Source organism: Pagrus pagrus (assembly GCF_965226575.1).
Source record: "Pagrus pagrus genome assembly, chromosome: 24".
Taxonomy (NCBI): Eukaryota; Metazoa; Chordata; class Actinopteri; order Spariformes; family Sparidae; genus Pagrus; species Pagrus pagrus.
The window spans coordinates 2098056-2123727 of NC_140206.1; the positions used below are offsets into that span (position 1 = coordinate 2098056).

A 25672-nucleotide genomic window follows, 5' to 3' on the forward strand; every position below is an offset into this window, starting at 1 on the left:
TCAGTGTGAGACTCTGTATCTCCACTGTAGATGGTTCAGTGTCGGGAGGTCTGCTTCGTTTACTCCACCTCCAGTTGTTCAGTTCAGTTCAGGAGAAAAGGCAGCATGGCACGAAGCCAAGAGTTACAAGTGAAGAGAGGAAGATGAGAAGAAGAGATGAAGATCAGCGACCAGGAGAGTCTTGGCACACACACTAAAGTTACACCTCTTTTTTCAGACTAGTTTAGTGCCTTTTCAAAATGTGCCTGTTTGATTTGTTGGCCTCTGGTTTTGCTGCTTGATGAACCGTCATCCAAACTACTTCACACTCCGCACTGATTGCAGAGGGTTATCAAAACATTAACATTAAATCTAATTTCCACCACGTCACTGCTGTGTTATGATATTAATAATAACAATAGACCCTCTGTGTCAGATGTCTGGTCAGAAAATACTGAACCTCAAATTCAAAAGATTTCTGTGACACATAAATGAACTTAATCACTGAATGTCATAGAAACTCTTTCCCTGAACTGGAGAATCAGTGTTTCTGCCAAAGTGCTTGACTTTGAACTTAAAATGGTTCTGACATGGATCTTTATCAACACTGGAGTAACTGCATCCTAGATCATCACTGACAGTGTATCTGTGCCTCAGTGTGAAACATTTACAGACTGTAACAACTGTCTGTGGCGTCAGTTTAAAGTGAACAGAAGATATAAAACAGTCCAATAACAACGCTAGATGACACTAGGGCATTGACGAATACTGCATTTTAGTATTCGACGAATACTTCCCAAAAGTCGACTAGTAGTCAAATATTCGCCTGTTTTGTTTTTTTGTTTGTTTGTTTGTTTTTTTAATCCATGCGGCACCGCTGCTGCCAGACCTAACCCTCCTCACTGAGTTTGCCTCTCTTAATGACCATGAAAACACATAAATACCATTTTTACAACCTGGACCTTATTTCTAGAATAAAATACGATCATTTACTTACCCAGATAACTTTGGTGTCATTTGGTGTCGTTCGGACGAAATTAGATCCAGTGGATCGCCGCTATATCCATATAATGCGAGTGATCGGGGCACCGAAGCGCAGCCTCTATGAGCATTATCTGCCACGAAACTAGTTCATTTCACCAATATTTTGTTATGATACACTCGTGCTATTCCCCTCTGAGTCTGCCTCTTGCCTGTTATCAACATCCGGGGTCTGTAGGTTGAGCTACTACCTCTGACCTGGAAGATGTCGTCTCTGAGCTGCGCGCGCACCCGTGACAGCCCGGCTTGTTTACCTGTAGCTGCTACTGCTAGTTTTATATTGCAGCTAATGGTTTATCTGTTTTGGTAAAGTATTTCCAGACCTTAGACACTTGCAGGCGAGTATTGAGAGCCGCCTCAGCCATTTTACTTTCAGTCTCCTTTCTCTTTTTTTTCGTCTCCTGTCTGCTGCTTGGCGCCATTTTCCTTGGCGTGTTGACATCACTCACACGCACGCACACACACACACTGCACTAGTCTCACATGCCCCCAGCTGCATATCTGCGGTACCGCTTTATTACAGCACCGGGCTTTTGAAAAAAAGAAAAAACAAGGAAAAGACGAATACTCGACTATCACGCACAGCGTCGAATAGTGGTTTTGATAGTCGAATATTCGAATATTCGATTATTCGGTGAAACCCCTAGATGACACAAGGTGGAACATTCCCGCCACATCACCATAACAGCAGCAGTGCATAGATGAATTTAAGATGGGTCAGTGGTGCCGTCTTGGCTCCTGTCATGAGGAAACTGCTGCTCCAGCTGAGTTTGGGCTGTTTTGGGTAGTTCTCATTATAACAGCCTGCAGGGGCAGGAAAGCTTCGGTGTTTTGCACCGTCAGCAAAATCAAATGACAAAAGAAAAGAAAACATTCAGTGATCAATCATCTGCTCCATTGATTAACATGATATGTGACCTGTGCAGAGCTGCAGCTCTCTACAGTAGCTGGTGGACCTCTGGTTTAATGCTGTTGTAATGTACTTCAGCCCGGCTCGTAGCTGCTGACTCAGCTTCACTTTCAGCTGTTCTGAAGTCGTGTTCAGGTTCTGCTGGTGGAAATCCAGTGTTTCCTGATTTTGCTGCTTCAAAATAAAAGCTTTCAAATAACTAACGGGGGGTGGGGGGGACAAATAAAAAACAAAGATCTGAAAAAGAACATGATGGATCACCGTGCTTCTACAGTTTGATCCTTTTTTAATGTCAGTGTGACGGTCCTGGTCCTGTCGTTTTTATGTATTCAGTCCATTTCTCCCACTTCCGGCAGCATTGATCCTCTTGAGTCCTTATTTTATAAGTCAGTTGTTCCATAATATGTATTTCGTCCATAACTTCCATCCAGTCTTCCTGTGACGGGGTCTGTCTTGTACCATTTTTTTGTAATTGCCTTTTTACAGGCTACTAACATAATTTTCAATATGTATCTATCATCTTTCAACACAACGTTTCCCGTAATGACGCCAAGATATAATAATGTACAAGACTTGGATGCACCATAACCCAAAACTCTGCCCATAACTAAATGAACATCTTCCCAGAATTTTGCGATCTTAGGCCAGAACACGTGTGAATGGTTCACATTTACATCTCCACAGCTTCTCCAACACGGCTGATTTTTCTAAATTCTTCCATTTGGCTACATAATCTTTGTCACACCAACAGATTACATGTCTAACTTGTGCAGCATGAAAATATCCCTGAAGGTTTGGCAGTGCCAAACCCCCCTTATCCTTTCCAATCTGTAATGTTTCAGATTTGATTCTCGGTCTGTGACCATTCCATATAAACCTGGAAATGGTTTTGTCCCACAGTCTGAATTGTTTTTCGGGTATCTCAATGGGTAGTGACTGAAACAGGTAAAGAAGTCGGGGTAGAACGCTCATTTTTATGGTCTCTATTCGTGAACCGATGTCTGATGGAAGGATAGCCCACCTGTCCAAGTTGCTCTTAATTTCCTTCTCCAGTTTGACGTAATTAGCTTCAAATAAATCATCAGTGTTTTGTGTTGAAGTGACCCCAAGATATTTCATTGTTGTTGCTCTCCAGTTCAGATTATGTTTTTGTTGTATGATTTTGGATGGGGAGTAGTTGAATGTTAGGATCTGTGTTTTGGTCAATTTAAGCTTGTATCCAGAACAAAAGCCAAACATCTCTGGTTGGTTGATTAGTATGGGGATGCATGTGTCTGGGTCCTCTAAAAAACAGACCACATCATCAGCAAAAAGTCCAATGGTGTGTTCCTCTCCCCCGACCTCTACTCCTTTAAGATCTCAGGGGCTCTATGAAGACTGCAAACAAGGTTGGAGAGAGACAGCAGCCCTGTCTAGTAGATGGTCCTGAAGCTGTGCTCTCAGTCAGACTGCCGTTTATTCTTGTCCTTGCGGTCGGGTTTTGGTAAAGTGTTTTAATACGTCTGACAGCTTTGTCATTAAGTCTGAGTTTTTCAAGTACCTGATATAGAAAAGTCCAACTTACGCTATCAGAAGCCTTTTCTGCATCGAGGCTTATTAAGGCTGCACAGTTCTTCTTTTTTAGAATATGGTTAATAACATGTAGAGTTCTCCTCATGTTGTCTTGGGCTTGTTGTCCCTTAATAAAGCAGCAGAAACACAGCGAGAACAAAAAGCAGACTGTGCAGGTGAGATTCAGAAAAGCCCTGGAAGCTTCAAACAGGAATCTGACCTCAAAAGTTCTGACGTCCAAATCCAAAAGTCCTGTAATATACAAACATGAGCACAAGCTGACATTGGATCAGACAGCAAGCGTAAGGTCGCCCACAGGAAACAGCAGCAACATCCAATAACATAAAGATGAAGTCATGAATCCAAAAAGAGGTTTGTGTGTGTCCTCACATGTTGTCGTCCTCTTTCACACACACCAACATCCTGTGGCTCTCAGTGTGTGAGGAGAGTGGCAGAGGTGAAGAGGTTCAGGAGAACAGGGAGAAGCAGGCCTGATGGACATGTTGTGTTTCTGTGTATGAGTCATGTCATGTCCATGTCTGCATGCTGAAAGAGGATGTGCTGCTCTGACCCCCCTCCTCCTTTCAGGGTGGAGCCTGCTGGAGTCCGATGGTTGACACCAGGTCTGAGGAAGTGTGAGTGTGTTTTTACTTTGATTCAGCTTCACACTGTGACATCACTCAGTCACATCTGTGATGTCATCACCACACTGATGATACATTAATAACTGCAGCTGTGTTGTGTCTTTTTCTCTCCATCAGATTCCTGTGAGCTCACAGTCGACACAAACACAGTCAGCAGAAGCATCAAACTGTCTGACAACAACAGGAAGATGACACATGTGGAGGAGGATCAGTCATATCCTGATCATCCAGAGAGGTTTGAGTCCTGGTATCAGCTGCTGTGTAGAACTGGTCTGACTGGTCGCTGTTACTGGGAGGTCGAGTGGAGAGGAGATGTTTCTATATCAGTGAGTTACAGAAGAATCAGCAGGAGAGGAGGCAGTGACTGTATGTTTGGATGGAATGATCAGTCCTGGAGTCTGTGGTGCTTTAATGGTCGTTACTCTGTCTGGCACAATAACAGAGACACAGACATCTCCTCCTCCTCCTCCTCCTCCTCCTCCTCTGGTAGAGTAGCAGTGTATGTGGACTGTCCTGCTGGCACTCTGTCCTTCTACAGAGTCTCCTCTGACTCACTGATCCACCTCCACACCTTCAGCACCACATTCACTGAACCTCTTTATCCTGGATTTGGGCTCGACAGGTTCTGGTCCAGTCCTGGTTCCTCCTCAGTGTGTCTGTGTGGTGTTTAGTCTGCAGAGTCTCCTCCTGTCACAGAAACATTGTCAGTGCTGAACAGTTGAGTCTGTACAGGATCACAGTCACATCAATCTTTCAGCTTCTTGTAATAAATTCATCAGTGAACTTTGTACAAAATGATTCAAACTGATTGTAAAGATTGATGGTTTCCTCCTCATCAATGATTCTGTTCTGCACATTAAAACTGAGACATCGCTTCACTTTGTTCTGCACTTGTTGTATTTGACAGTCGTCAGCATGAAGCTGGTGACTCACAGAAGGACTTTAACAGGCAGCCGCTGTAAAGACTTTAAAACAGGCGTAACGTGCGTCTCCTTCTGGTCTGAGTCAGCAGTCGTGCAGCAGGATGTTGAATTAGCTGCTTTCATCATGTTTCTGTGAGTGTCACGTGTTAGCTAGCTACAGGCTGCAGCTAATGTTAGCTAGCTACACACTGAATGTTAGCTAGCTACATACTGTAAACTAGGTGTAGAGCAGAGGCACTGTTAGCTAGGTGTAGAGTGGCAACATTGTTAGCTAGGTGTAGAGCAGAGGCACTGTTAGCTAGGTGTAGCGCAGAGGCACTGTTAGCTAGGTGTAGAGTGGCAACATTGTTAGCTAGGTGTAGAGTAGAGAAACTGTTAGCTAGGTGTAGAGTGGCAACATTGTTAGCTAGGTGTAGAGCAGAAGCACTGTTAGCTAGGTGTAGAGTGGCAACATTGTTAGCTAGGTGTGGAGTAGAGAAACGGTTAGCTAGGTGTAGAGCAGAGGCACTGTTAGCTAGGTGTGGAGTAGAGAAACTGTTAGCTAGGTGAAGCGCAGAGGCACTGTTAGCTAGGTGTAGAGTGGCAACATTGTTAGCTAGGTGTAGAGTAGAGAAACTGTTAGCTAGGTGTAGAGTGGCAACATTGTTAGCTAGGTGTAGAGCAGAAGCACTGTTAGCTAGGTGTAGAGTGGCAACATTGCTAGCTAGGTGTAGAGTAGAGAAACTGTTAGCTAGGTGTAGAGTGGCAACATTGTTAGCTAGGTGTAGAGTAGAGAAACTGTTAGCTAGGTGTAGAGCAGAAGCACTGTTAGCTAGGTGTAGAGTAGAAACACTGTTAGCTAGGTGTAGCGCAGAGGCACTGTTAGGTAGGTGAAGAGTGGCAACATTGTTAGCTATGTGTAGAGTAGAGAAAATGTTAGCTAGGTGTAGAGCAGAGGCACTGTTAGCTAGGTGTAGCGCAGAGGCACTGTTAGCTAGGTGTAGAGTGGCAACATTGTTAGCTAGGTGTAGAGTAGAGAAACTGTTAGCTAGGTGTAGAGTGGCAACATTGTTAGCTAGGTGTAGAGTAGAGAAACTGTTAGCTAGGTGTAGAGCAGAGGCACTGTTAGCTAGGTGTGGAGTAGAGAAACTGTTAGCTAGGTGAAGCGCAGAGGCACTGTTAGCTAAGTGTAGAGTGGCAACACTGTTAGCTAGGTGTAAATCAGAGGCATTGTTAGCTAGGTGAAGAGTGGCAACATTGTTAGCTAGGTGTAGAGTGGCAATATTGTTAGCTAGGTGTGGAGTAGAGAAACTGTTAGCTAGGTGTAGAGCAGAGGCACTGTTAGCTAGGTGTAGAGTGGCAACATTGTTAGCTAGGTGTGGAGTAGAGAAACGGTTAGCTAGGTCTAGAGCAGAGGCACTGTTAGCTAGGTGTAGCGCAGAGGCACTGTTAGCTAGGTGTAGAGCAGAGGCACTGTTAGCTAGGTGTAGAGCAGAGGCACTGTTAGCTAGGTGTGGAGTAGAGAAACGGTTAGCTAGGTGTAGAGCAGAGGCACTGTTAGCTAGGTGTGGAGTAGAGAAACTGTTAGCTAGGTGTAGCGCAGAGGCACTGTTAGCTAGATGTAGTGTTGCAACATTGTTAGCTAGGTGTAGAGTAGAGAAACTGTTAGCTAGGTGTAGAGCAGAGGCACTGTTAGCTAGGTGTAGAGTGGCAACATTGTTAGCTAGGTGTGGAGTAGAGAAACTGTTAGCTAGGTGTAGAGCAGAGGCACTGTTAGCTAGGTGTAGCGCAGAGGCACTGTTAGCTAGGTGTAGAGTGGCAACACTGTTAGCTAGGTGTAAATCAGAGGCACTGTTAGCTAGGTGAAGAGTGGCAACATTGCTAGCTAGGTGTAGAGTAGAGAAACTGCTAGCTAGGTGTAGAGCAGAAGCACTGTTAGCTAGGTGTAGAGTAGAAACACTGTTAGCTAGGTGTAAATCAGAGGCACTGTTAGCTAGGTGAAGAGTGGCAACATTGTTAGCTAGGTGTGGAGTAGAGAAACTGTTAACTAGGTGTAGCGCAGAGGCACTGTTAGCTAGGTGTAGTGTGGCAACATTGTTAGCTAGGTGTAGAGTAGAGAAACTGTTAGCTAGGTGTAGAGCAGAGGCACTGTTAGCTAGGTGTTGCGCAGACGCACTGTTAGCTATGTGTAGAGTGGCAACATTGTTAGCTAGGTGTAGAGTACAGAAACTGTTAGCTAGGTGTAGAGCAGAAGCACTGTTAGCTAGGTGTAGAGTAGAAACACTGTTAGCTAGGTGTAAATCAGAGGCACTGTTAGCTAGGTGAAGAGTGGCAACATTGTTAGCTAGGTGTAGAGTGGCAACATTGTTAGCTAGGTGTAGAGTAGAGAATCTGTTAGCTAGGTGTAGAGCAGAGGCACTGCTAGCTAGTCGTAGAGTGGCAACATTGCTAGCTAGGTGTAGAGCAGAAGCACTGTTAGCTAGGTGTAGAGTAGAAACACTGTTAGCTAGGTGTAGCGCAGAGGCACTGTTAGGTAGGTGAAGAGTGGCAACATTGTTAGCTATGTGTAGAGTAGAGAAAATGTTAGCTAGGTGTAGAGCAGAGGCACTGTTAGCTAGGTGTAGCGCAGAGGCACTGTTAGCTAGGTGTAGAGTAGAAACACTGTTAGCTAGGTGTAGCGCAGAGGCACTGTTAGCTAGGTGTAGAGTGGCAACATTGTTAGCTAGGTGTAGAGTAGAGAAACTGTTAGCTAGGTGTAGAGTGGCAACATTGTTAGCTAGGTGTAGAGTAGAGAAACTGTTAGCTAGGTGTAGAGCAGAGGCACTGTTAGCTAGGTGTGGAGTAGAGAAACTGTTAGCTAGGTGAAGCGCAGAGGCACTGTTAGCTAGGTGTAGAGTGGCAACACTGTTAGCTAGGTGTAAATCAGAGGCACTGTTAGCTAGGTGTAGAGTGGCAACATTGTTAGCTAGGTGTAGAGTGGCAACATTGTTAGCTAGGTGTGGAGTAGAGAAACTGTTAGCTAGGTGTAGAGCAGAGGCACTGTTAGCTAGGTGTAGAGTGGCAACATTGTTAGCTAGGTGTGGAGTAGAGAAACGGTTAGCTAGGTCTAGAGCAGAGGCACTGTTAGCTAGGTGTAGCGCAGAGGCACTGTTAGCTAGGTGTAGAGCAGAGGCACTGTTAGCTAGGTGTAGAGCAGAGGCACTGTTAGCTAGGTGTGGAGTAGAGAAACGGTTAGCTAGGTGTAGAGCAGAGGCACTGTTAGCTAGGTGTGGAGTAGAGAAACTGTTAGCTAGGTGTAGCGCAGAGGCACTGTTAGCTAGATGTAGTGTTGCAACATTGTTAGCTAGGTGTAGAGTAGAGAAACTGTTAGCTAGGTGTAGAGCAGAGGCACTGTTAGCTAGGTGTAGAGTGGCAACATTGTTAGCTAGGTGTGGAGTAGAGAAACTGTTAGCTAGGTGTAGAGCAGAGGCACTGTTAGCTAGGTGTAGCGCAGAGGCACTGTTAGCTAGGTGTAGAGTGGCAACACTGTTAGCTAGGTGTAAATCAGAGGCACTGTTAGCTAGGTGAAGAGTGGCAACATTGCTAGCTAGGTGTAGAGTAGAGAAACTGCTAGCTAGGTGTAGAGCAGAAGCACTGTTAGCTAGGTGTAGAGTAGAAACACTGTTAGCTACGTGTAAATCAGAGGCACTGTTAGCTAGGTGAAGAGTGGCAACATTGTTAGCTAGGTGTGGAGTAGAGAAACTGTTAACTAGGTGTAGCGCAGAGGCACTGTTAGCTAGGTGTAGTGTGGCAACATTGTTAGCTAGGTGTAGAGTAGAGAAACTGTTAGCTAGGTGTAGAGCAGAGGCACTGTTAGCTAGGTGTTGCGCAGACGCACTGTTAGCTATGTGTAGAGTGGCAACATTGTTAGCTAGGTGTAGAGTACAGAAACTGTTAGCTAGGTGTAGAGCAGAAGCACTGTTAGCTAGGTGTAGAGTAGAAACACTGTTAGCTAGGTGTAAATCAGAGGCACTGTTAGCTAGGTGAAGAGTGGCAACATTGTTAGCTAGGTGTAGAGTGGCAACATTGTTAGCTAGGTGTAGAGTAGAGAATCTGTTAGCTAGGTGTAGAGCAGAGGCACTGTTAGCTAGGTGTAGCGCAGAGGCACTGTTAGCTAGGTGTAGAGTAGAAACACTGTTAGCTAGGTGTAGCGCAGAGGCACTGTTAGCTAGGTGTAGAGTGGCAACAATGTTAGCTATGTGTAGAGTAGAGAAACTGTTAGCTAGGTGTAGAGCAGAGGCACTGTTAGCTAGGTGTAGAGCAGTGTATGATCCTGACTAAGACCTTCAAACAAAACTTCAGACATGTGAACAGACAAATGTACTTTGGAGAAGAGCATAAGGATATGAATATGGTTGAATATGTTAGGGCGTTCAGCAGAACAAGCAGTCACATTAAAGACAGATCATTTTTAAAAAGAAAAAAAATCAACCCTGCTGAACCATTATTTTTACTTAGTAAATTATAAGTCTTTAGTCTGATCAGTGTAATGACAAACAGCTCAAATATCTTGGAACCTGACCACAGAGCGATCCATATAAGCATCCAGTTTAGTGCGTCTGATACAATCCGTAGATCTGCTACTGGAAATGAAACAGTTCCCTGTTAAAGCAGGAAAAGCTTCAGACTGACATGATTTATTTAATCACTCGTTTTTACAACGAGGCTAAAAGGGAAAAATCCTACAACACTAACTGGGAACTACTTAAGTTTGAGTCAGGAAAAGTCTTCAGACAGTAAACAGGAGCATTTATTGCCAAAGCTAAAAGAGCAGAAGAGAAAGTCACAAGTAAAACGTCTTCTTCTTATCAGAGACCCCCGGTGAAGCTTCAGAGGAGGACGAGCTGCTTCTATCGGACCTCCAGAACAAATCAGACGAGTTGTATGGACAAAAAGCAGAGGAGCCTTTGTCAGGTCCAGGAAGAGATGGCTGGAGGAGGGGAGCAAAGTCCTGCCGACTGTTTCCCTCCTGAAAAATACCGATCCAAAACCAATCCCATCCATAATTTAAATATTAATGGTCTCGTTACTGATGACGAGAAATCAATTGCAGACTTCTGTTTGAGATTTTATAGCAGTTTATACAGCTGACAATCTAATGAAGAAGCCACCAGTCAGTGTGTAAACTCAGTAAATCAGGTGAGAAAGATTGATCTGGCAGGTACAGATCAGTGTGACGCCCTCTTACAGTGGCAGAGGTCACTGATTCCATCGCTCTGCTCAGAAACAATAAATCTCCGGCACTGACGGTTTAACTGCAGAGTTTTATAAAGCCTTCTCAGATCAGTCAGCCCGTTTTTACTGCAGGTTTTTACGGAGAGTCTAGAGAACGATGCCCTTCCTCCTGGTCTCACTCAAGGTCTGCTCACATTGATCCCCAAACCTAGAAAAGACGCTTGTTATTGACAGCTGGAGACCCATTTGTCTGCTGAGTAACGATTATAAAATGATGGCGTTAATATTTGCCAGGAGAATTAAAGTAGCTGTTGACACAATGATAGCTGAGACACAGTCGGGCTTTATGAGGAACAGGCACCTCTCTAATAATATCAGACTAGTATCAGATATTCTTGACTACTCTGAGCTGATATCTGAAGACGGCTTCATCCTCTTCTCAGATTTCTATAAGGCCTTTGATGCAACACAACACCGATTTATTTTTCTCTAAAAGACGCCGGTCAGATACCTGTCGCCATTCATGTGATGAAGCAGCTTTCAGAGGCCTCTGGTCTGTCTGAGTATAAATAAATGTGAACTGCACCTTTAAAAGGTTGTAATACACAAACTATTTGCAACATGACGATCAAGGAAGAAGTCACATACTTGGGTGTTCTTGCTGCTAAAGACCAGAAGGCGAGATGTCCTTTAAACGTGTCTCCATCATTAAAAAGTCAACACACAGTGAACGAGTGGCTGCAGAGGGACTCATCTCTAACAGGCAGAGTGTTGCTGCAGGCTGAAGGATATCTGGGCTCACATACGCAGCTCTCTCTTCACACCTGGACACGGACATTTGGAAAGACGTTGACAGGAAGCGTTTTGACTTCATCTGGAAAAATCCTGCACATTAGATCAAAACAAGTGTCGTTGTGAGTAATTATGAATCCGGTGGGCTCAACTTTCTGGACTTTAACACACTGAACAAGACTTTTAAGACACATCGGGCTCAGCACGTTGTAAAACACCCTGCTGTCTCAGTGTGGACTTTTATTCCCCACTATATATTCTCTGCTTTGCTGCTCTGAGCTTTGTTTTGAACTGTAATCACAATGTGGACAAACTCCCTGTGAGACTGTCCACTTTCCATAAGCAGCTCCTTTTAGCACGGCCTCTCATTTATCAGCACAGTTTCTCAGCTCACAGGTTTCTGATCTGGAATAACAGATATTCTGCATAAAAACAAGTGGCTCTTTTCTGAGAGTCGGGTCCAGAACCAGGTTTAAATTCAGCAGTAAAAACCTGATTTTGTAGCTTTTCTCCATGAAGTTGTACATTATATGAATCTAATTTCTGGCTCCAGCGACAGAAAGGCAGTTAAACTGTCACCATATGCTCTTTCTCTGCCACTATATAACTTATAAGCTTCTGGCAACATGTTGTTTCTGCTGTTTATATGTGACTTGTTCCTTCATTATCACATGCACATGTTTCTATAAGTCACATCTGAATTATAAACCCCTTTTTGCAATGAAGCTGAGGGACCAATCAGAGGCCGGTAAAGTCAGCTGTGAGATGATGTCACAGAAGCTGCTGTGTGACTATTATTCCTGTTTCCTTGGAGGAGACGAGCTCCATTAAAGATCCACTGTTGGACTGTCGGCCACCACGTCCGCTGAGAGTCGATAAAACTGCAGAAATTGATAAACTGCTCTAATTTGAATTGTTTTGATATATGGAGGTATAGAAATCCTGACAAGAGTCAGTTTACATGGCAAACAACAGACTTGAGCAAACAGTCAAGAAGAGATGTTTGGTTGATATCTTCAGTTACGGATGTTTATATTGAACCCTCTGTACTTACAGACCATCAGCTGATAAACATCTCAGTTCATCTTAATAACACAACAGATCAGGATCAAAGTGGAAATTAAATAACATCTGTTAGAAGATAAACAGTTTCTAAGCATAAGTTAACTATTAATGAAAGCTGGAGAAAGGCTAAAGCACTGAACTCCTTCGGAGAGCAATGGGAAGTTTTGACGTATCAAATGAGAAGACTAGCAGCCCACAGAGGGGAAGAAATGGCAAAAGACAAGCGCATAATGGAGGATAATATAACAAAAAAGATCATTATGATGTATGAATCAACAAGATAGAGAAAGTGTGACTACATTACAATCACAACTATCAGATCTGTGAAGATGAAGCGAGGGGGCCTTTGTAAGATCTAGAAGAAAATGGACGGAGGAAGGTGAAAAGAACAAAATACTTTTTCAATGTGGAAAAAAGAAATGCAGAAGCCTCCTCAGTAATTACATTAAACATCAGTGGCCAGATTACAGACAACGCCAGGGAAATATCTCACTTTGTCAAGAACTTCTGTGAAAACCTGTTCAAGAAAAAAGTGAATTCATGTGAGTCGCTCTCATGTTTCAGGTCTATAGACGGGGATGTAAAACGAACAGACGAAGAACAGGAAAGTGTGTGATCAGGATGTTACTCAAGAAGAAATCAGTGTTTGTATTTCTAAGTTAAAGGATGATGAGTCTCCTGGGAACGATGCTTTAACTAGTGAGTTTTATAAAATCTTCAAAGAAGAGATTTCAGTTCATGTTTATCAGGAAGCTTTGTCTGTGGGAAGACTGCCGCCATCAGTCTCAAGGCCTCATTACACTGATCCCCAAACCTGGGAAAGACCCAGTGTGTGTTGAAGACTGGAGGCCAATTACTTTAATTAATAATGATGTTAAGTTAGTATCACTTATTTTTGCTCAAAGGCTCAAACACAGTGTTTAACATAAACTGGATGAAGAGATGTCTGCAGGGAGAAAGTAAATGATGGTACATTAAACCAGAACTTATTTTCCAGAAGATCGGGGGATTGAATTTCTTTTAAACTGTTATTACAGTGTTGATAAACTTCCTGTCAATCTGGCAAGTTTTCACAAACAAGCTTTACTTTCTTGGATGTTTTTCAAGAGACGGTTTGACCGAAATATCTTGTTTGTGACGCAGTTATTGAATGAAAATGGACATTTGTACAACTACACTGAGTTTTTAAAAAAGTATGCAACTCCTATTACACCTAAAGAATTTGCCATAATATTCGACGCTACAAGGATGAAATTTTGATTTCAGAGGTGGGGACACAAGTTCTTCTAGTTTTCTATCGCTACTTTTAGGTTCACTGTTCCCTTTTTTGGTTTGAATGGTTGTAAAGCATGTAGCAAAACATTACCACCCAATTCTGTGTTTCACCTTGTTAGTCAGCTTCACTCCAACTCAGTAGCACAAATTTCACACTTATTTTTGGGATATATGGTAAACAGACGTTATTTCTGCTCCTCCATCTTGTGCTCCTTTACATCCACACATCCCTGCCTGCTGCTGATCCAGCGAAGATAAACATAACAAAAGGTGGAATATCTATGAGCAACTTATACTTTAATTAATTACAATAATGACAACAAATATTGCCAAATAAGCTAGTTTATGTCACTCCCTCCCTACTGTGAGTTCCTGACCCAGCTCATGAACTCTCTGCTTAGTCGCTACTGCTTCTTACCAGTGAAATAATACATTCACACATTCACACAGACTTTTCAGTTCAGCGGCCTCAATATAAAACTGTACCTGGCCAGTTTGCTTCTTTCATCTGACAAAATATAAGATGCATGGTGTTTGAACTGTGAAAGCTCTGATACAGATCATCACCCCGACACTTGTCACAATGCTTAATCTCATGACTAACATGTTTATTCTTTCAACCTCACCTGAGTCTCCAGCTTCTCCTCCTCTACCTCCTCCAGCTTCTCCTCCTCTACCTCCTCCAGCTTCTCCTCCTCTACCTCCTCCAGCTTCTCCTCCTCTACCTCCTCCAGCTTCTCCTCCTCTACCTCCTCCAGCTTCTCCTCCATCTCCTCCAGCTTCTCCTCCATCTCCTCCAGCTTCTCCTCCTCTACCTCCTCCAGCCTCTCCTCCTACATCTCCTCCAGCTTCTCCTCCTCCATCTCCTCCAGCTTCTCCTCCTCTACCTCCTCCAGCTTCTCCTCCTACATCTCCTCCAGCTTCTCCTCCTCCATCTCCTCCAGCTTCTCCTCCATCTCCTCCAGCCTCTCCTCCTCTACCTCCTCCAGCTTCTCCTCCATCTCCTCCAGCTTCTCCTCCTCTACCTCCTCCAGCTTCTCCTCCATCTCCTCCAGCTTCTCCTCCTCTACCTCCTCCAGCTTCTCCTCCATCTCCTCCAGCTTCTCCTCCTCTACCTCCTCCAGCTTCTCCTCCATCTCCTCCAGCTTCTCCTCCTCCATCTCCTCCAGCTTCTCCTCCATCTCCTCCAGCCTCTCCTCCTCTACCTCCTCCAGCTTCTCCTCCATCTCCTCCAGCTTCTCCTCCTCTACCTCCTCCAGCTTCTCCTCCATCTCCTCCAGCTTCTCCTCCTCTACCTCCTCCAGCTTCTCCTCCATCTCCTCCAGCTTCTCCTCCTCTACCTCCTCCAGCTTCTCCTCCATCTCCTCCAGCCTCTCCTCCTCAATCTCCTCCAGCTTCTCCTCCTCTACCTCCTCCAGCTTCTCCTCCATCTCCTCCAGCTTCTCCTCCATCTCCTCCAGCCTCTCCTCCTCTACCTCCTCCAGCTTCTCCTCCTCTACCTCCTCCATCTTCTCCTCCATCTCCTCCAGCCTCTCCTCCTCTACCTCCTCCAGCTTCTCCTCTACCTCCTCCAGCTTCTCCTCCATCTCCTCCAGCTTCTCCTCCTCTACCTCCTCCAGCTTCTCCTCCATCTCCTCCAGCTTCTCCTCCATCTCCTCCAGCTTCTCCTCCATCTCCTCCAGCCTCTTCTCCTCCATCTCCTCCAGCTTCTCCTCCTCTACCTCCTCCAGCTTCTCCTCCATCTCCTCCAGCCTCTTCTCCTCCATCTCCTCCAGCTTCTCCTCCTCTACCTCCTCCAGCCTCTCCTCCTACATCTCCTCCAGCTTCTCCTCCATCTCCTCCAGCTTCTCCTCCTCCATCTCCTCCAGCTTCTCCTCCTCTACCTCCTCCAGCCTCTTCTCCTCCATCTCCTCCAGCTTCTCCTCCTCTACCTCCTCCAGCCTCTTCTCCTCCATCTCCTCCAGCTTCTCCTCCATCTCCTCCAGCTTCTCCTCCTCTACCTCCTCCAGCTTCTCCTCCATCTCCTCCAGCCTCTCCTCCTCTACCTCCTCCAGCTTCTCCTCCATCTCCTCCAGCCTCTTCTCCTCCATCTCCTCCAGCTTCTCCTCCTCCATCTCCTCCAGCTTCTCCTCCTACATCTCCTCCAGCCTCTCCTCCATTTCCTCCAGCCTCTCCTCCTCCATCTCCTCCAGCCTCTCCTCCATTTCCTCCAGCCTCTTCTCCTCTACCTCCTCCAGCTTCTCCTCCATCTCCTCCAGCTTCTCCTCCTACATCTCCTCCAGCCTCTCCTCCTCCATCTCCTCCAGCTTCTCCTCCTACATCTCCTCCAGCTTCTCCTCCTCCATTTCCTCCAGCTTCTCCTCCTACATTTCCTCCAGTCTCTCCTCCATTTCCTCCAGCTTCTCCTCCTACATCTCCTCCAGCCTCTCCTCCTCTACCTCCTCCAGCTTCTCCTCCATCTCCTCCAGCTTCTCCTCCTACATCTCCTCCAGCCTCTCCTCCTCTACCTCCTCCAGCTTCTCCTCCATCTCCTCCAGCTTCTCCTCCTCCATCTCCTCCAGCTTCTCCTCCTCTACCTCCTCCAGCTTCTCCTCCTCTACCTCCTCCAGCTTCTCCTCCTCTACCTCCTCCAGCTTCTCCTCCTCCATCTCCTCCAGCTTCTCCTCCTCCATCTCCTCCAGCTTCTCCTCCTACACCTCCTCCAGCCTCTTCTTCATCTCCTCCAGCTTCTCCTCCTCTACCTCCTCCAGCCTCTCCTCCTACATCTCCTCCAGCTTCTCCTCCATCTCCTCCAGCTTCTCCTCCATCTCCTCCAGCTTCTCCTCCTACACCTCCTCCAGCCTCTTCTTCATCTCCTCCTTAGTTTCACAATAATCATGAGTTTGGATATAAAATCTCATTTGTAATCTGAGGTTTCATTGAGTTTTTCTCTAAATCTTTCATTGTTGGTGTTTTTTAAACACTTGCTGCCTTTCAACATAAAAATAATACATGAAAATAAGTTTCTCTCTTTGGTATTAAATATAAGCTTTTTAAAATCTTTGCATTGTTGAGGCTCTACAGTTGTAATAATAATAATAACAATAATAATAATAATTCATTTGATTCATCAGCACTTTCAGTACAACTCAAAGACACTGAGACACTGAGAGCTGTGTAATTGATGAGGAGGACCTTGAAGTGGACATGCTGCTTTATTGGGAGCCAGTTGCAGGATGGTGGAACTGACACTGTGACTTCTAAAGAAGTCTCTTATGTCCACTTTTCTTTTTTTAGACATCCTGGCTGCGCCTAATTACCAAACACACACACACACACGCACACACGCACACGGACACCGACTCAAACGTTCATGTGAATGAAGCCTCTGGTGTTACAATCCTTCCAGCTGACGTGACCCAGCAGAACAAACGCCCAACTCACCGCGGCAGATTAATAAGGTTCCTGGGCAGCGAGCAGACCGGTGTGCAGGCGAGGTGGAGAAGAGAAGAAGAAGAAGGAGCGGCAGAGCTTAAACTAAAAAAAAGATATAATTCTCACTTATGGTGAGAAAACTGAAGGGAAAGGAATTGTTTTTGTTCAATCTGTTTATTTTACAAGGACAATATTACATCCATAAATGCAAATGGTCATCAACAAAACACATTTTAATGAATTTAAACCAGAAACCAGATTTTACATGCAGCTGCTAAAAAACATGAAAGACCAAAGCTGTAAGAACCCAGGGTCCGTTTCACAAAGCAGGTTTAGTGGAAACTCTGAGTCTTTAACCCTGAAATGAGGGAAACTCTGAGTTTTCCGTTTCACAAAGGGAGGAAACTCAAACCAGAGAGAGAGGGGAAACTCCAGCCTGTTTCACAGAGAGAGGTCACTTAAGCTCTCGGTCAGTCACCATGGTAACATGCTCTATGAACCTCACCTGGTCGGGACCAGGTTTTTCTCAACAGACCTCCAGTTTCTCTCTGTCTCCGCCTCTTTCAGCCACACACGGGATTTGATTTCCTCATTCATTCAGTCAGCAGACGAGTTTTGGCGTAATATAGTTCTGCCGTCTGCTTTTTTGAGAAAATCATTGCAAACATCAGTCAGTAGGCGACATGAGAAGTTATATTAGGTGGCGACTGTTTTCACTACATGTCCTTTTGATAATGATCCGTGGATGAAGGTGCAGCATTACTGCGCAGAGGATGGAGATGATCATCAGACCGCGCATAGATGTTCTTGCATTTCCAGACAGTTATCATTTTGAGCGGTACCGTTTCACTCACAGTCCATCATTTACATACACAACCTGATCCGTCCTTACATTTCCAACATTACCAACCGAAGTCCTGCTCTCACATCCAGCAGATGTTGTGTGTTGCGCTGCGGTTTTTTGCAAATGGGAGTTTTTTATACAACGTCGGAGATGCAGAGCACTTTACAAAAGTAAAGAAAAGTCATGAAAGGGAAATACATATTTTTATGAATAGGCTTAAAATATATAGATAGTTCTAGGCATATTACATTTTATAAAAGCACTTGTGTCTTGGGGGTGAGCTCAGAGGATGAGCTCAGCCACTGGCCTTCCTAAACTCTGGCTCAGGGCCAGCTCCTCTGCCTCTGTTAGAGGTGCGGTGCTGGGCCACCAGCAGCATCTGCTTTCTTTCTGTTGGCTGAGTAAGTCTGTGTTAGTTTAAATAGGCTTAATTATTCAGCAGAACATGATATAGATGAGAAGACATGTATGTGTGTGAAAACAGCATTATGTTGGAGATAAAACAACTACAGTCAAACAGCCACTTAATATTTACTTTACAATGTAAAACATGATTAAATGAGGTCCCCCGTGAGATTATGCTGAGGTCTCACCTGTTTGAACAATGTTTTTATGTTTCATCTCAAGCTGCTTTCACTTCCTTCTAAAAACGTGCTCAAACTCACCGTATGAGCGCATTAATAAAAAATTTTTTAAAAACGTAGCCCTCCTCTTCCCTGTTGCCATGGTGACTCGTCGAATCGGGGCTCCACTGATGCTGTCTTTTTAGACTTGTGGCGCACGCGCTGAACTCCAGGTGAAACTACTCCGAGTTGATCAAACTCAAATCAGCTGTTCTGGAACCGAAAACTCAGAGTTTCTATCTCAGAGTAGATCAACTCAGAGTTCAAGGTTAGACTCAGAGTTTGTTGAACCTGCTTTGTGAAACGGAGCCCTGGACTACTACTTATAATAATCATAATAATAATAATAATAATAATAATAATAATAATAACAATAATAATAACAATCAAAATCACCACTATTATTATCTCTTATCGGGCTGAGAAGAAAACAATCCAAGTGTGGTCTCCCTTTAAGATCCAGGTGGACCAGGGCCTGACAGGTCCAACAGCGGCACTCGTCCCCCTGAGGGACAGGGAGGTGGTCCTCTGCTGCTGGACCCTCTGACCCGCCGTCTCACAACCATCTGTCCCACCAACAACTCTGTTTGATGCATGTGAACAAATACACTGATATTACACTGAGGAGCTGCGTGTGTGTGTGTGTGTGTGTGTGTCATCATCCTGATCAATACCTGGTGGGATGAGAGGGGACAATACCTTAATGAGGGAAATATTGATGACATCACCTGCATCGATCCTCCAGCAGCAGAAATCATGTGTCTGAACATCAACAGGAGGAACAGCTGATCAACGTCATCGATCATTTAAACCTCCTGACTCGTTTCCTTTGGGCACTTTATAACGACCAACGTATTGTTACAGTGACGTCACTGCGTCCATGGATATGTTTGTGCCCCCCCCCCCCCCCCAGCTGTTTCCGGTTTAAGTTAACTTTCACTTTCACTGCTCCTCGTGACGCAGCAGCTTCTTCTCTCCGTCTAAAGGTAATTTAACGGACATTTGAGATGTTTCACACTTTAATGACTCTGCGCATCTTGTCACTGTTCACTTTTGTCCGCTTGTTGCGCTAAAAACAGCAGAAATCCTCGTTCAGACTGAACAAACTTCATAAAGTCACCTCAGAGGGAACCGCTCACAGCGGCTCTCCGCCATTTTGTGTGTGGAATGAGAGTAGAAGTGGAGTTAGTTGGTCAGTATGTGAGCACAGAGTGGTTGTCAGTGTGTAGCTCCACTTACTGATGACTGAAGGCAGCTTTTCCTGCCTGAATCAGCCTGTGGAGGAGGCCGAGACGAGCCGCCGCTCTCCCGCTGTCTGACGCTCTGAACGCGGCTGGAGAGCAGCTGTTCGCCTGGATGCGGGAGCTGGAGGTGCTGAGGGGGCTGCAGCACCCCCTAAAACGAGGCTGTAACATGGGCCGAACTTACAAGAAGGCCCGAACCATTCAGAATTTGTCATCGACAGCGTTTCTCACAGTTTATAAAGGTCCTCTTAACTCAACAACTCACAAAATGGAGCGATTTTTCAAGGGAGTCTGGGGACTTCCTGTCCCTCCTCCTCTCCCTGCTGCTGCTGACTGCAGCTGATGTGACTTATAATATGTTGGTGTTCAGGTTCTTGTTCATAATGATCAGATACATGTTATCCTGGAGGTTCACACGAGTCCAAACACATGAATGTGGCCCACCATTTACTGTGACGTCATCATACAGACTGAGCCCTCGGCACCAGCTGCATGAAGTGGAAACACGTGACTGAAGTACCTCAGGATTGCAGTTCTGTGTAGTACTCGAGTAAATGTACTTTCCTCCACTGTTACTGGTGTTTCTAGAACAGTGAGTCCAGTCGTGTCTCGCTGGTTAAACTGGTGTTCAGAGCAGACGACTCACTTCCGGTCTGATGGCTCCATGACACCATCTAGTGGACTGACAGTAGAAGTGCAGCATTCATGTGACACTGATATGAAGCAGCCAATCAGTGGAGGAGCAGCTGATGTTCTGACAGGAGACATGATGGAAAGGCTGATTTCAGTTGATGTGCAGATGAATGATTTGTGTTTCCTCTCCAGATGAAAGTGTGTGTGAGTTGAGCAGCATGAATCAGTGTGAGGACAGAGAGGAGGGAGGCCCTCCCTCTAAAACCCCTGGACCTGGACCTGGACCTGGACCTGGACCTGGAGCTGGACCTGGACCTGGACCTGGAGCTGGAGCTGGACCTGGAGCTGGACCTGGACCTGGACCTGGACCTGGACCTGGAGCTGGAGCTGGACCTGGAGCTGGACCTGGACCTGATGCTGGACCTGGACCTGGACCTGGTGCTGGATCTGGACCTGAGCCCAGCTGTGTGTCCTTCAAGAGTGACCGGTCAAAGGAGATTATCATTGATTTTAAACAACAGCGTTCATCAGACAGACAGTAAGTTGTCCTCATGTTGCTCTCTGTTGATGTTTGTCCTCATTAAATCCAGTCTGACCAGTTGTCCTGATGGTCTTCATGTCCTCAGAGTGATGATGGAGGACAAACTTCACAGTCCTTGTTCTGTGTAAAAATATTTGATAAAGTTCAGCTGAGGATAATATGAAGCTTCAGAAGTCTGAGCGACACAGAACAAGTGCAGATCCTCCAAAGACTTGTTAGTCTGATGTACCGACAGTAAAGTTTGTTGTCTGTCAGAATGAATTCATGATCCACAGACTGAAATCATTCAGCTTCATGTTTACTGAACTCTGGTGTGTTGATCCTTTTCTTCTTGATAGCTGCTAGTTTCTCCAGCAGCTTCTGTGTCTGAAGAATAAAAAGTGAATTAACATCTCTGGTGGTCGTCTTCTCTGTCCAACAGGAGACCAGCCTCTACTGGACCTGGACCTGGACCTGAACATGGACCTGAGCCCAGCTGTGTGTCCTTCAAGAGTGACTGGTCATATGGTCGCCTCTTAGATTTTAAAGAAGATCAACCCTCTGCTGCACGGAGGTAAACTGTTAATAACATTCATCTGATTGTCAGTGTGCATTGTGATAATTATAATAATGATTTATATATAAATAAAGATACGTTTCCTGTATAATTGGGGAGTAAGAACACCTTCAGGTGTAGTCGGCACTATATAAGGGCTGCAGGTGTGTAATGGCTGTGCCACATGACACAACAGCTGCCTTGGTGTTACAAGAGGAGGTCGCCAATGCGCAAATTTTGACGAGAGCGAGTTTTCAGTGACCGTACTGATGTTCACGCCCATGATGATGACATCATCAAGCGGAGAGAGTGCGGGGAACCACCTCTCCTCCCACAGCAGCTTATACACTCCACAGTCCGTGGTTCTGAACTCACAGCGTTCACCGCTTCTGCCACTTTGTGCCGTCCCACCTGCTTCATTTTGTTTTTAAAGCCAAAACTGAAGCCTTCAACTAAAACTCTTTCTCATCTGTCAGTTTGATCGATCATTACACCCAGTTCATGGTCCGCAAAATTACGCTTCCTGATCTTCAACCGCTTTCCTGCTTCTGACATTTCTCCTCAACACTGAACTAAATTCTGGCCCTTTATATGCAAACCAGGTCATTTGGGGCGTGTTTAAAGACATTTATAGTGAATAGTGAGGATGGTCAGACGGCTCGTGCTCGTGCATAACATTTCAGGATGACTGAGATGAATTAGGAAAAGACAGACGAGGGTTTTTATACATCTGATGAAAAGGTGCACACAGATTTCTACACCTGAACATACAGAGGTTCAGACATTTAACCCCTGATGTTTTGTTCTGTGACTTATCTGACCATCACCCTCTATCTTATCCAGTTGCTCAAGAAAGTCCTGTTAATGAGGTTGTTCTTCAGCATTTTAATAACAGTGATATTAATAAATACATCGGTCTGCTGTTGAGGATGAATAAGACACTGAAGTTGCATATGAAATCTTCCATGGTATATTTGTTTGGATCTTTGAGGCTTTTCCAACTCAAGCAAACTGTTGGTTAACTGATGGTTTGAAACGCTCTATTACCAAGAAGCATAAACTCTGTTGGGATTACCTCACTGATCCGTCTCCACTATTTTTAAACCAATACAAAACATTCAGAAATACATCGAAATGTCCTGATTGTCAAAAAAGATATGAAAACTACACTGAAGATCATTGATGAAAATATACATAAAAATCTGATAACACTGTACAAGCACTGTACTTGTACACTGCAAGCTCTGCTGTACTGTAAGTTGAACCTGGACCTGGACCTGGACCTCAGCTTAGCTTTGTGTCCTTCAAGAGTGACTGGTCACTTGATTGTCGCATTGAACTTAAAGGGGAACAAAACTCTGCTGCACAGAGGTAAACTGATGATAACATTACATCTGACTGATTCATGTTTTTACTGTTAATCATCCAGAGAAGTTTTTTAAAGCTGTCGGTTTGTTTTCTGCATCGTTCTTCGTCACTCACATTTATATTGTCACATCTGAACGCTGCCCAGTAGAACCAGTCTGCCATTCTGGACTCCAGTTGAACATTTTCTCCACACACTGGTTCTGACTGTTGTCTGATGACTGCATGAGTTTAAAACTGTGAAATGATTTGACTGACAGGAGAAGAGAACTGGGGGGCGGCCCAGTGAGGGCAGAGGAAGGGAGAAGAGAGGGAACAATGGAAGGAGCTGGAGGTTTGACTGCCTGGTCAGTGGGGGGTCTGTCACCCTGACCAGTAGTCGCTCAAAGCTGGGTCTCTTGGCAGTCTTTTCATATGGTGTGAAGACTGGAGTCCATTTTAATCCACAATGAATGACTTGATCCGTGGATTACAGAGTAAATAAGTAAATATAATTTAATATGAAATTAAACAGATGAAAATAGTTGTAAATGCAGTCAGAGTCAGTGAAGAAGAGGTCAGGTTGTCACTCTAATCACCTGGTGACAGTCCGTCAGAAAGTCCAGAATCCAGTTACACAGTACGAGAAATTGGATCCTGGGTGAGAGGGAGGGCTCTAAGTTCAGATGAGGGATTTAACCAACCTCTCAAGACATTTACTGGTGATTGGGGCGAGCGCTATTGAGACTGGCCGCTTTCTGCTGTTTGGGGATGACGGTGGTGGATTTGAAGCTGGTGGGGACAGTCTGCAGGAAGAGGGACAGGTGAAATATGCCCATGAAAACTCCCACCAGCTGGTGGGCGCAGGTCCTCAGGACTTGTCCACGTATGCCAACAGGGTTCGTCCACATGAACGACTGGCAAACTTCAATAACCTCAATAACCCTTTTCAGACAGAGATTCAACAATAAGGCCACAACGAAGCCTTGCCTCTACACCGCCTTTGTTTGTTCACACTAACCAAGCAGCACCGGCATGAAGCATTTTATCTTCTTCTTCCTGATGTTTAGAATTACAACAGAAATAATTCACAGTAAGTGATGTCGAGGTGACGGTTAGAAACACAAACTACCTGGCCTGCCTATGAACTACCTAGCGTAATTAAATGACTTAAAATAAACCAAATAAAGTAAGTAGTCAGTAAATATCAACACTGACAGCTGCATCACATCAGACTGAGTTCTGCCAGAGCTGCAGACTGGACTGTTGGTTCACTGTGGGATCAGCAGCACGACCAACACTTTGATGTCAGGGGAAACCATCTGATTCAGTGATGTCATCAACACTTTAACTCAAAGGACCTTCAGCTTGTGTTTGTCTCTGAGTGGACAGACATAATGTGGCTGATTCTTCATGATTCCTCCACAGAGTCGACCAGGAGAGCTCAGAGGTTCCCAGAGGTCCGTCTGCCCAGCAGCATCAAACAGACCTGGACTCCATATTTATGGTCTGTACATGAACAACAACTACTTCAACATCCAGTCTGTTCACAATAATCTCCATGCTGCACTTTACAGACCAGTGGTGAATCTGTCCAACATGGATCTGATGTTTGGCTCCATGATGTTAAATGTTCTCATTCACATAATATTCTGTTCCAGCTGCTGGAGGAGAACATTGTCACTTTTGTGAAGAACGAGCTGAAGAAGGTCCAGAAGGTTCTGAGTTCAGATCGCTCAGAATGCTTAGAGGGTCAGAGGGAGGATGAGGAGGTGTTGGATGGTGAGGATGAAGAGCAGAGGAGGAGCAGCAGAGAGGCATTTCTGAAGATCACACTTCACTTCCTGAGGAGAATGAAGCAGGAGGAGCTGGCTGACTGTCTGCAGAGCAGTAAGAGGATTTCTCTAAAGATTTAACTTGATGGATCAATGAGACGTTTACTGAAGTCTGATGATGATGATGATGGAAAATCTGTTTATATATGCAATCTTTAGGGGAAGGAAATTGTCTTATTTTCTTCCTAAATAACGTAATGATCTTTTTTGTTGTGTGTTTATTCAGGAAGTCATTCAGGAGTTTGTCAGCGTAAACTCAAATCTAACCTTCAGAAGAAGTTCCAGTGTGTGTTTGAGGGGATCGCTAAAGCAGGAAACCCGACCCTTCTGAATCAGATCTACACAGAGCTCTACATCACAGAGGGAGGGACTGCAGAGGTCAATGATGAACATGAGGTCCGACAGATTGAAGCAGCATCCAGGAAACCAGGCAGACCAGAAACAACAGTCAGACAAGAAGACATCTTTAAAGCCTCACCTGGAAGAGATGAACCAATCAGAACAGTGATGACAAAGGGAGTGGCTGGCATCGGGAAAACAGTCTTAACACAGAAGGTCACTCTGGACTGGGCTGAAGACGAAGCCAACCAGGACATACAGTTCACATTTCCATTCACTTTCAGAGAGCTGAATGTGCTGAAAGAGAAAAAGTTCAGCTTGGTGGATCTTGTTCATCACTTCTTCACTGAAACCAAAGAAATCTGCAGGTTTGAAGAGTTCCAGGTTGTGTTCATCTTTGACGGTCTGGATGAGTGTCGACCTCCTCTGGACTTCCACAAAACTGAGATCCTGACTGATGTTACAGAGTCCACCTCGGTGGATGTGCTGCTGACAAACCTCATCAGGGGGAAACTGCTTCCCTCTGCTCGCCTCTGGATAACCACACGACCTGCAGCAGCCAATCAGATCCCTCCTTGGTGTGTTGACATGGTGACAGAGGTCAGAGGGTTCACCGACCCACAGAAGGAGGAGTACTTCAAGAAGAGATTCAGAAATGAGGAGCAGGCCAGCAGAATCATCTCCCACATCAAGACATCACGAAGCCTCCACATCATGTGCCACATCCCAGTCTTCTGCTGGATCACTGCTACAGTTCTGGAGGATGTGTTGAAGACCAGAGAGGGAGGAGAGCTGCCCAAGACCCTGACTGAGATGTACATCCGCTTCCTGGTGGTTCAGTCCAAAGTGAAGAACACCAAGTATGATGGAGGAGCTGAGACAGATCCACACTGGACTCCAGAGAGCAGGAAGATGATTGAGTCTCTGGGAAAACTGGCTTTTGATCA

General features: G+C 45.1%; 2 protein-coding genes across 2 annotated transcripts in view; both read left to right on the top strand.

Moving 5' to 3' along the window:
• The window catches only part of LOC311253452 (uncharacterized protein), a 298131-nt gene that overhangs the window by 134425 nt on the left and 138034 nt on the right, over window positions 1-25672 (top strand). The window lies entirely within an intron of this gene.
• The window catches only part of LOC311252934 (NACHT, LRR and PYD domains-containing protein 3-like), a gene marked incomplete at its 3' end in the record, with an annotated part of 46301 nt that continues 40689 nt past the window's right edge, over window positions 20061-25672 (top strand). Inside the window, exons 1-4 of the mRNA XM_084346598.1 lie at window positions 20061-20669; window positions 21094-21225; window positions 23980-24058; window positions 24213-24441. Of these exons, the coding sequence (XP_084202724.1) occupies window positions 20302-20669; window positions 21094-21225; window positions 23980-24058; window positions 24213-24441 (808 nt within the window). The 5' untranslated portion in view covers window positions 20061-20301. The remainder of the gene's footprint in view (window positions 20670-21093; window positions 21226-23979; window positions 24059-24212; window positions 24442-25672) is intronic.